Source organism: Elephas maximus, chromosome 2 (assembly GCF_024166365.1).
Source record: "Elephas maximus indicus isolate mEleMax1 chromosome 2, mEleMax1 primary haplotype, whole genome shotgun sequence".
Classification (NCBI taxonomy): domain Eukaryota; kingdom Metazoa; phylum Chordata; class Mammalia; order Proboscidea; family Elephantidae; genus Elephas; species Elephas maximus.
The window spans coordinates 172,712,679-172,724,989 of NC_064820.1; the positions used below are offsets into that span (position 1 = coordinate 172,712,679).

Here is a 12,311-nt window from a genome sequence, read left to right on the forward strand (position 1 = left end):
GCTATCATAGGATTTTAGTCTACAAAGTGACCCAATTAGGGTAATGTTTTAAAAGATTAAGTGATTCTGTAGTCTGGCTCGTATTAGAATCATCTGACGGGCATAAAAAAAAAAAAAAAATACCGTTGCCTCGTTCTCATCTCATTCCAATACAATAAAAGTACCTGGGATGGGGCTCTGGCTCTGGTAATAATAAAGCTCTCCCAGGTGATTCTAATGTAAAACCAGGCTTGTTAACCACAGCTGTAAGTAATGTGAGAGATATAGCTTAATAGCAGCACCTGTGATAGAGTGGTCCAAGTCAGTCTGAATCAAGGTTACTGCCCCCAAACCTAATATTATTACGGATTGCATTAATAGAAGTATTGTTCCTGAAGGAAGGAGGTGACTGTTCCTCTACCCTCTGCACTAGACACAGCACCCCTCAAAAATGTGTTCATATCTCAGCATCACCCGTCAAAAGGAAATTAGCCAAATTGGAACATTCTCAGAAGAGAACAAGCCAGGCGATAAAAGGAATCTAAAACATAAAGGGGAGAAATGAGCAAAGGTCCTGGACATGTCTAAGCAAGAGTCAGAAGAATTCTGTGGGGGAGAAAAAAAAAAAAGGTTATTTTGGATCCCTGTTTCCAAATTAAGTCAAGACCATTATCCATTCAAAGGGTAAACTTGAAGACTTATTGCATACCAGCCCTAGACATTGGAAATATGGTAAGAGATTATACAGACCAAATCCCTGACCTCATGGAGTTTACATTCTAATGAAAACATTTTCTAGTCCATATGATTATTAAGGTCACAAATTTTAACTGACCTTTGGGGATAGCAGTCCTAGAATTTGTATGTGGTTTAGGGAGACATATTTCAACTATAATTTCAGAATATAAAGATTAGAAAGCTGTCAAAAGCAAAGAGGTCACCCCATATGTGAAAAAATTTAAGCAGGGGTGTCCATTGTAGAGGAACTCAAGAATCTAATGGCAAGGATGAAAAGATGAAATAGGAAAGAGAATGATGAGTGATCTCTAGAGTCCTTTACGAACCGGAAACCAAATGTTATGGTATTAAATAATAGCAGTGCTTATACAGTTCGAGCATTTATGGGTAAGTTGTACACTTTGCTAAGTGCTTTAATATGCATTATCTCATGTAATACTCATTACACTTATCTGGGTGAAGAGAATGAAGGTATCAAACTGCAATTTTCAAAACATTGAAAACATGATTCATACAAATATAAAATGAAGCTCTATGACAGATTTGATTCGACTCAAATTAAGCAGGAACCAGTATGATGATATGACTGAGTCTAAGAGCATTTGAGGAGCTTGAGACATATAGGTGCATTAATAAAGGAATGGTATAGCGTAAGACTGCTAGATTAGATATAAAACTAGTTAATGTCCTGTAGGGCAATAAACCATCACATTTGCGCTTAGGTTTTTCTATTGATGATAAATTATTTGTCTCTTTACCAGACAAAAGTCTCCCAAGTTAACATACAACTTTACTAAGTCTGGGACATTTATTCAATAGTAAAGAGTGGGTTGATCAAAGCACCCAAGCCAAACCATTGCCATCGATTTGATTACTACTCAGTGACCTCATAAGACAGTAAAACTGCTGCGTAAAGTTTCCAAGGAGCACCTCTTGGATTCGAACTGCCAGCCTTCTGGTTAGCAGCTATAGCACTTAGCCACTACACCACCAGGGTTTCCGATCAAAGCACATTCGCCTTTAAAATACTTGAATGAACCTGCTAAACAGTGCCCATATAGGACATTGAAAGAAAATGATATCTACCTTTTGACCTTATTTTCAAGTTTTGGATAATTTTTCTAACAGTAGATACGTAACTTTGGAATATTTTCCAGCTAGTTAGCGATGAAGATGGGTCTCATCTGTTGCTAAATACCTACACTGAAATGAGACCTGTGGCAAATCTTTGGGGAACCAAGGGGGCACGGCCCTTTGGGCTGCATCACTCCTGTGTATAAATCTGAACTCATTTTTTTCCAGTTGATTTACATTTGTTTGTTTTTTAATTGATTACCAAAAAAATTGTACAGAACTCAGAATTAAGAACTACTTCTCTTTCGTTTCTCTCCAAGAAGCTGGGCACACCAAATGTGACTGATAAATAGTGGTTCATTGAACACTTGCAACAATTAGTTCTATGGCAAAAGCTATGAAACTCTAGCCAGGAATCTGCTCGTTTAGAACTTGTAGAAACTCTTCTTTCACTAGGATTTCCTCCCCAATTCGTGGTATTTGTTGTTGTTGTTGTTTGTGTTCCTTTAGGACTTCCCCGTTTCCAAACAGAGGGTCTGCAATTGTTAACTGTGTTCTATTTTTAGAATGGTAACTTCACGTTCTTTAGGATATGGAGAGAAAATCCAGTTCTCTGCAGATGGCACGTTCTTCAGCCTGACATAACTGACTACAGATTTGGCCTCACTGTTTTCCTTTCCTCTGAGTTAATCTTGAGGAAAGACTTGAGTGTTATGTTTAGAGAATAAATGAAAAGTAGCTGTGTGGTTGGTTTAATATTCCAATAAGGCATTAGGACTGTTTCCTGTATTTAAAGTGATGGGGCCCCATTATGTAAAGGTAAGGCGGCAGAAAAGTTAACTGGGGCAATCGAATAGTTGAGCCTAAGAACTGAGAGTAAGTGTGAGAGTCATTTCTGCTTTTAGGTAAGAAAAACAGTCTGGCTTTAACGCCACTTTAAAAAAAAAAAAAAAAAACCTAAGCTGAAATTAATGGATACTTATCATGTGCCAGGGACTGTAATAAGCACTTTACATGGGTTATCTCACCAAATCATCAGTAATTCTACGAGGTAGATTCTGTTAGTGTCCACATTTAGATGAGGAAACTAAGATCCAGAGGAGTTAAACAAGCTGACCAAGGTCCACAGCAAGTAAGTAAGAGGCAGAAAGAAGTAAGCGGAAGAAAGGTCCGGCTATCTATTTCTGAAAAATCAGTCACTAAAAGCCCTATGGAACGCAGCTGTACTGTGACACACCTGTGGTGGAGTTGGAATTGGCTTGATGGCAACCGATTTTATCTGATTATAAGCCTACTCTTGAAGGCTACTTGATACCACATGATGCTGAAATAGAGGAAATAGAGAAAGCACATAGAAAAGTAACAAGAATCCAGTTTTCTAGCCTCAGCTCTGCCCTTAACTGTCTGAAATGCTGGACAAGTCATCTTGTCTGTCTGAGCCTCCGTTTCCCTCTGTAAAATAAAGGGTAGAAACAATTTGGACTGGATAGTCTCTGGGGTTTTTCCCAATTCTAAAGTTCTGTGATTCTGTAATTGCATCCTTCCCTTAGACTTGCACATGCACCTGGCACACACACACGCACGCACACACACACACACACACTCCATATCAAGGCAAAAATCTAATCCTACTGAAAACACCCCTTCCAATTGAATGCTAAACCCAAGACCCCACCAAATCCTGTTATTTCCATTACAACAGTCCCTAAGGAACACACAACCCTTCTGAAATCTGGCAAGCCAACTCTTTAGAATAAACTGCTAATGGGGTGTGATTTTTGGAAGTAAAATGTTAGTAGCAGAAAATAGAAAACTCAAAACAAACGCTGCTCTCTCTTTAAATCTTTTCTACAATGTTACCTTGACAACTTAGCTTTGGCTCTTTAGCTGTGGGGGTTTTCAGTGTGGGAAAACAGGGGTGTTCTCCTATCATTTGAGATTTCCTCTTGTTTTATGGAGAAAGGAAATGTCAAATGTAGACCACCAAATCCAGGAGAGTGCACACAGGACCTCTTGGTGAAGTGTCATCCAGAGATAATTACAGGCTCACAGAATTAGGATGCCTTTTGATTAAAGGTACACTCTTTTCTGCCCTCTACTTCCCATAACCGTAAAGCACATTGCCATGACCTGTAAAATTTTACATGTTTAGACCAGAATGGTTAAAGAGCAGAAAGCAACAAAAGTGCCTGCAAAACAATTGCATTATTTTTAGTTGCAGCAGCCACAGATTTACATACGTATCAGGATGAGGGGACAAATCTGAAGCACTGAACCAGCCTGGAAATGCTAAAAATATTGCTCCCCCTCCAGCAAGTGAAACTTAGGCAACAGCAGGTAGGGAGAACAAATTAGAATTCGTATCTCTCAGCGGTAGTAGGCTTCTTATCAGGGCTGGCAAGAGCTCAAGGGGCTAAGAGGGGTCAGCCTGGGACTCCAAGTGGAAGGAGCATGTTACAAAGGGGCAGGATTGAGCAGAAGAAAGAGAGGAATTATCTCCAGCATCTAGCACCACAGAGCAGAGCCTGTGTGGAGAATGGCTGAAAAATCAGAATTGGTTCTAGAAGTGGTTTCTTCTCCGGTTGTGAGTGTGAGCCCAGCAGCCGCACGGGCACTGGTGCAGGGGAGCAGGCCTGTGTTTGACACATGTGTTTCCCATTGATAGCTGGAGACAGCCCAGTAGCTGTGCGTTGGCCTGACAAAGCCGTATTGAAGTACAGACAGAGTACAGTGTCAGAGCAGTCAGAGAAAGAACGGGAATGCTGTTCAGGAAATTCTTCAGGCATGGGCAGGGACTTGGCTGCAATTCTGCAGTTGGAAAATCTGACTGGGGCAGCTTCTGAACACAGGCTGGGCCTGCTCACTCTCGGCAGGCCACACCGCCGCCTTGCTGGGAGCGTCTCAGCACACCCTGGATTGCGAGCAAGTTCCACCCGTTTCCACCGGCCGCTTTGGGAAGCAGACAAGAGAGGTAGGGGACTGTTTAGCTCTTGCGTTTCCATGCCTCTTCACTTTACAGGCTGTCTGCCTGCTGTTTGTTTGCAGGTACCTCCCGTTTTTTGGTGTGTGCATGTGTGTGTGTGTGTGTGTGTGTTAATTAAAAAGTTAGAACTCGACCGCTGCAAGGCTTGGTGCGATGTTAGAATCTTTTCTGTCCCCTGCCCGCTTCGGGATCTGATTTTCAGCAGGGTAGAGACACTTTTTAAAGTTAGGGTGTCTGTGGCAACATTAATGTGAAAGAGAAAAGTGTGTGAATGTCTCGTATTGTCTGCCACCCTGCTCCCACCTTCTGTAACTTTTCCTTTCTGCGTGGAAGGACAGAGTTCATTGGCTGAAAGATAATTTTAGATAGAACTGTCTGTGTTCTTTGCTCCAGAAGAGTTCTGAGAGAGGCAGTTTTTAGCAGAAAATGGCTCTCATTTTAGGAGGAAATCAGAGATTGAAGTTTCTATTTTGGATCATGCTTTCAGAATGAAGGAACAAATGTGAGTTCCAGGCATTTTATATTATTATGTAGGATTTTGACTGTTGTTGAGGGGCCGGGTGATATATTTTCCTAGAAGTATGCTGGATCAACTTTTGTCATTCTGTTTCCACAATCACTTTCAATCTTTCTCAAATGACAAAGTAACTTGCAGTTTTACTCTCAAAAATTAGTTCTGTATTTTACAAATTATATGCCATAAAAGAGTAATAGGAAACAGTAATTTACGCAAAATAATTGTTAAAAATGAGACAAAATGTTTTGTGTTTTGTTGATTGTATTACTGAAAAGAGTACATTTAAAAAAAATCAAATTTCAAATAATGTTTAGTAAAAGAGGGGTCTTAGTTTTCTTCTTCAGTTGTGGCTGTTTCCCAACACACATCAGCCATAATGGAATCTAGACCCTTTCCCCAGTGGCTATACTTCATCCATTGTTCATGGGGTCGCCGTGATTCAGAAGCAGACTAAAGAGTGACATCTAACAACAACAACATTCTATATGTAGCATTTAGTAAGCATGTGATTCAATGTAATTACATTTAATAAATTGACTCAGCTCAGAAGAAGCTGGACTAAGTGTCACTACTGCTTTATGCCTACTGACAGAGCAATTAATGATACTTTCCAAAGGGGGCTTGGCCACTAGTCTGGTTGGAGAGATGGATGAATGAATGGATAATTGGATACTTCTTGAATTGTCAGAACGGGTAGACTTCTTAGGTTAGATCTTCATGAAAACAGATGTGTATATACTTCAGTATTTAAAAATCTCTAAACAAGTAGATTAGTAGAGAATAAGTAGAATAGTAGACAGTAAGGTCAATAGGTGAATGAAGAGAGAAGGGCTCAGGTTTCTCATACATTCCTCTCGGTAGAATATAGGATGAATAGAAACAAGACTTTAGTCAGTGGAGGCAGAAGCTCTGTCCTGTTGGTGGAAGGTCATGACTTTCAGCTAGCAGTTTGATTCTTTTCCTAATTTTGGACTTAGAAGAGGGAATGGGGTGGGTATGACTGGCAGCAGGATTACTTATTCTAACAGATGGCTCACGAACATTTTCTTTACCACTCTAATCTTTGTGTTGGGTTGGGGTGGAGGAGCGTTTGGACATTGCAGGATTTGGGACAAGGCAGGGTGCTATTGGAAGCCAGGACAGACAGTGACTAGATTCTGTTTTTTTTCTGAAGTGCCTACTGAGTGAGCAACATGCCAAGACCTATTACGAACTGACATGAACCATAGCCAAGCTTACTGCCAGTGAAAAAGGAGACTGCACTGAGCTCTAATGTAATAAAAAACTCCTCTAAATTTAGTGCGCCTCAAGCCTTGAGCAGAAGAGGCATGAAATAGCGACTCCAGTTTGGATGATTTTGAAGCGCAGAGCCTAAAACATGGGAGAAAATCTAGAGGTTCTCTCTTTCAGAGCAAGGGAGGGAAGAATCAAGCCTCCCATGACATTTGGAGAAAAAAAAATAGAGAGAAGACATTTAGGGCAGAGTGTAGGCAGTCAGGAGAGAGGAGTGGCCACACCACAAACTGGGCAGTGGAGGGTGGAGGGTGGAGGGCGGAGATATGTGTCCAGGGGTGAAATACACAGAGACACCACGGAAACCACCAGGCACTAATTTGTTCGGCTTGATATGTGTGGATGGACCAAGGCTTCAGTTAGAGAATTCTTTTAGCCTCTTCACAATAGGAGACTCATAGCCTGTCCTGCGATGCCTTCTGGAAGTAATCAGAGAGCACATTTTGTAAGAATGGCAGCACTCGAGGGTTCAGATTTCCCAAGCAGGAAGAGACAGGCACTTAAGTTCTTATTTTTAACCCATATTTGTTCTCTCCAGAGATACTCCTCCTGGGGGTGTTGAGTGAAGGGACCAGGTGGAAATGGATAAGTGACCACAGTGAGCAAAGCTTATCCAAGGCTCTACCCATGGGCATTTGTCATTAAGACAGTTTTTGAAAGGGAATACAAAACGTTGCCTATGCTTTATTTTAATGAACAAATCTCTTTCATTTTATTTATTTTAAAAATGGCGTATGTACCAAACTTTTTGGTGAAAGTATTTAATAAATTGGTTTCCTCCGATTAGGTGGTTCATAGAATTTTAGGTTTGACCAGCTGGAAGGGACTTGGACAATTCTCTAGTCCAGTGTTTCTTCAGCTTGAGTTATGTTGTTGTTGTTAGTTGCCTTATGTAAAACAGAACTAAACGTTGCCTGGTCCTGTATCGTCTTCATGAGCATTGTATGTTTAAGTATATTTGGTGTGGCTAAAAATTTTTTTTTTTTTTTATTGTGTCAATCCATCTCTTTGAGGGTTGCCTTCATTTTTGCTGACTCTCTGCTTTACCAAACATGACATCTTTTTCTAGTAATTGATCTTTCCCGATGACACATCCAAAGTAAGTGAACCAAAATCTTGTTATCCTTGATTCTAAGGAATACTAGAGTCATATACAGCTCACTTTTTAACAGGGGTTAAAAATAATAATAATAATAAAATCTATACCCCTGTTGTTGTTGTTGTAATTATTTTTACTACACTATCATCACTTTATACTATACTATTAAATACTGTTAAATAGGTACAGACCAAAGAGACCCATCTAGAAATTACCTCTTTATTTCATCTTTCTCAAGCAGCTATAACACTAAAACAAATTGACAAATAAAATGCAAACAATAATAATAATAAATTATCAGTGATGGCTTCTTACGTAGTAGATGTTGTTTAAATAAGGTTTGCGACATAAACCTGGAACTGACAGTTATTGAGAGAAATTTTGATTAGCACACCCATTCTGATGTGCCCTGGAAGGACACTTGGTTCTTCTACCACTTTCTCTTTTCAGTTCTGCTTTCACTTGCATGCTATTGGGTCCTTTGACCTGCATCTGGAAGGAGTATACTAATTTGTGCTATATCACAGTCTGCTTCTTTCTCATTATGACAATTAAGATGTTGCCTACATGGTCATATAATGAATGCAAATACTAAAATCATGTGGTAGTAAGCCTTGGTCATTAGTTGAACCCACATTATCAAGGCACGAACGAGCCCGCACGAATGCACTCTCAAGAACAGACTTCATTTAAATAAAATAAGCAAATAAAAATTAAAAAACAAATAAACAAAAAAAGGAAGAACAGTTTTGGTAGAGAATGCTCAGGTCCCTGAGAAGGCTTGAGGATCCCTGGTGGTCTAGGGCTGCAGGCTAAGAGACACTGTTCCTGCCCCGTTCTGATCCCATGGAGGTAGCCCTACAGGAATCCAAGGAGGAATGGCTATGGGAAGACCCCTGTCAGCATTCTAGTATAGCCCCAGTCATTTTTATTTGTTTCATATATACTGGGGTACTGCAAGACATTTCATTTAAAAAGTGGGCTTAAAGGCTAGCACTAACACAAAAAACATGAAATAATAAATGTTGGAGAGGTTGTGGAGGAACTGGGACACTTATATACTACTGGTGGGAATGTAAAACGGTAGAACCACTTTGGAAATCAATTTGGTGCTTCCTTAAAAAGCTAGAAATAGAACTACCATACAATCCAGCAATCCCACTCCTTGGAATATATCCTAGAGAAACAAGAGCCATCATACAAATAGATATATGGACACCCATGTTCATTGCAGCACTGTTTACAATAGCAAAAGGATGGAAACAACCTAGGTGCCCATCAACGGACAAATGGTAAACAAATTATAGTATATTCACAGAATGGAATACTACACAACAATCAAGGACTACAGTGAATCCTCGAAATACCTCATAACGTGGATGAATCTGCAAGGCATTATGCTGAGTGAAATTAGTCACAAAAGGAAAAATATTGTATGAGACTACTATTATAAGAACTCAAGAAAAGGTTTAAACACAGAAAAAACATTCTTTGGTGGTTACTAGGGTGGGGAGAGAGGGAAAGGGGTACTCACTAACTAGGTAAAAAATCTGTTGCTGTACAGCCGATTCCGATTTTCTTAGGTAAAGGGAAGGACAACACACAATACAGGGGAAGTCAGCACAATTGGACTGCAGCAAAAGCCAAGAAGTTTCCTGAATACAACCAAATACTTCAAGGGACAGAGTAGCAGAGTTGGGGATCTGGGGACCATGGCTTCAGGGGAAGTCTAGGTCAACTGGCATAACAAAGTGTATTAAGATAACATCCTGCATCCCACTTTGGTGAGTGGCGTCTGGGGTCTTAAAAGCTAGCAAGAGGCCATCTAAGATGCATCAATTGGCCCTAACCCTCTGGAGCAAAGGAGAAAGAAGAACACCAAGGACACAATGAAAATATTGGCCAAGAGACAAGAAAGGGCAACATAAACCAGAGACTCCATCAGTCTGAGACCAGAAGAACTAGGTGGTACCCGGCTACCACCAATGATCGCCCTGACAGGGAACACTACAGAGTGTCCCTGATGGAGCAGGAGAAAAGTGGGGTGCAGACCTCAAATTCTAGTAAAAAAGACCAGACTTATTGGTCTGACTGAGACTAAAGGGGCTCTGGAAGACACAGCTCCCAGACTCTCAGTTAGGCCAAAACTAAAACCATTCCCAAAGCCAACTCTTCAGACAAAGATTAGACTGAACTATAAGACATAAAATGATACTCATGAAGAGTGTGATTTTTAGCTTAAGTAGTTATATGAGACTAAATGGGCAACTCTTGTCCGTAGGTGAGATGAGAAGGCAGAAGGGACAGGAGCTGGTTGAATGGACATGGGAAATCCAGGGTGGAAAGGAGGAGTGTGTTCTCACATTACAGGGAGAGCAACTAGGGTTACATAACAATGTGTGTATAAATTTTTGTATGAGAAACTAACTTGGACTGTAAACTTTCACTTAAAGCACAATTAAAAAAAGACGACGACAAAAAGAGTTTTAATGCTCTATCAGTGAGGATTGTGTTTGGTTGCAGGTAATAGAAACCCGGCTCATGGAAACCATCTTAGTTATCTAATGCTACTATAACAGAAATACACAAGTGGATGGCTTTAACAAACAGAAATTTATTGTCTCACAGAGTAGGATGCTGGAAGTCCAAATTCAGGGAGCCAGCTCCAGGAGAAGGTTTTCTCTCTCTGTCAGCTCTAGGTCCTTGTCATCAATCTTCCTCTGGGTCTAAGAGTTTCTCAGCACAGGACCCTGGGTGCTAAGGACTCGCTGTGCTCCTGGCTCTTCTTTCTTGATGGTAGGAGGTCCCTCTCCTCTCTGCTCACTTCTCTCTTTTATATCTTAAAAATAAATAAATAAATAAATTGAATCAAGATGCAAACTAATCCTGTAGATTGTGTCCTGCCTCTAACATAACTGGCTCTAATCCTGCCTCATTAACAGAGGTTAGGATTTACAACATGGGATAATTACATCAGATAACAAAGTGGAAGACAGCCACATAATACTGGGAATCATGACCTAGCCAAGTAGACACTCATTTTGGGGGTACAAAATTTAATCCCTAACAGAAACCTAAACATATAAAGCTTACTGTTTTGCAAACTAATGCAGACCAGACATAGTTTGGGCTATTGGCAACAGTTCAACAATGTCCTCAAGGACTGAAGTTTCCTCTTTGCTGCATTCTCAGCACCAGAATTCATCCCCATATGCTATGATTCCAGTGTCATGTTCAAGTCAGGGCAAATATTTCTCCTCATGATCCTTTGCCTCTTGAATCAGGAAAGGACATCCTTCTCTGTCAACTTCCCCTTATGCCTCAAAATATACAGCCAGAACTGGGTCATATGCCCACAGATCAGGCAGTGGCCCCAAAGACTGATATTACCATGTCTGGTTTAGGGCAATCATGATTCACTCTCTGAGTCTGTAGTTTTTGTTGTTGAATATGATCAAGTCGCCCCAACTCATGGCAACCCCATGCACAGCAGAACAACATGCTGCTTGGTCCTGTGCCCTCCCCAAGATTGGGTGGGGAATGGACCATTGTGATCCATAGGATTTTCATTCAGAATTAGGTCACCAGGCTTTCTTCCTCGTCCATCTTAGTCTGGAAGCTCCCATGAAACCCTGTTTAGCATCATTGGAACTCACAAACTTCCACTGACAGATGAGTGGGGCTGTGTGTGAGGCATATTATAAAAGCCCATAGTTTCAGATCCAGGGCTTTCTAAGTTCTGTACGTGTAGTTGTTGTTAGGTGCCATCAAGTAGCTTCTGACTCATAGCGACCCTGCCTACAACAGAACAAAACACTGCTCAGTCCTGGGCCACCCACATAATTGCTGTCATGGTTGAGCCCATTGTTGCAGCCATTATATCAATCCATCGCGTTGAAGGTTGTCCTTTTTCTTGTTGACCCTCTACTTTACCAAGCATGATGTCATTCTCCAGGGACTGATCCCTCCTGATAACATGTCCAAAGTCTCACCATCCAGTTTCCAAGGAGCATCCTGGCTGTACTTCTTCCAAGACAGATTTGTTTGTTCTTTTGGCAATCCATGGTGTGTGTCAACACCGTAATTCAAAGACATCAATTCTTCTTTGGTCTTCCTAATTCACTGCTCAGCTTTCAAATGCACATGAGGCAATTGAAAACATAATGGCTTGGGTCAGGCTTGCCTTAGTCCTGAAAGTGACACCTTTGCTTCTTAACACTTTAAAGAGGTCTTTTGTAGCAGATTTGCCCAATGCAATAAGTTGTTTGACTTCTTGACTGCTGCTTCCGTGGGTGTTGATTGTGGTTCCAAATAAAATGAAATCCTTGACAACTTCAAACTTTTTTCTGTTTGTCATGAGGTTACTTATTAATCCAGTTGTGTGGATATTTGTTTTATTTATGTTGAGGTGCAATCCATACTGAAAGCTGTAGTCTTTGATTTTCATCAGTAAGTGCTTCAAGTCCTCTTCACTTTTAGCAAGCAAGGTTGTGTCATCTGCCTAACACAGGTTGTTAATGAGTCTTCCTCCAATCTCGATGCCCCGTTCTTCTTCATATAGCCTAGATTCTCGGATTATTTGCTCAGCATACAGATTGAATAAGTATGGTGAACAGATACAACCCTGA

General features: G+C 40.7%; 1 protein-coding gene across 11 annotated transcripts in view; it reads left to right on the forward strand.

Annotated features, from left to right (window-relative positions):
* Positions 1-12,311, forward strand: part of SGCD (sarcoglycan delta) — a 1,252,876-nt gene that overhangs the window by 735,246 nt on the left and 505,319 nt on the right. For 2 of the 11 annotated variants that reach the window (XR_007516169.1, XM_049874188.1), the window contains exon 1: positions 4,773-4,836. The exons of 7 other annotated variants lie outside the window; for them this stretch is intronic. Coding sequence is in view for 1 of the 4 variants with exons in the window: in XM_049874188.1 (XP_049730145.1) it covers positions 4,792-4,836 (45 nt within the window). In the remaining 3 variants the exon portion in view is untranslated. 2 more of the 11 variants (XM_049874189.1, XM_049874197.1) reach the window with 2 other exon arrangements.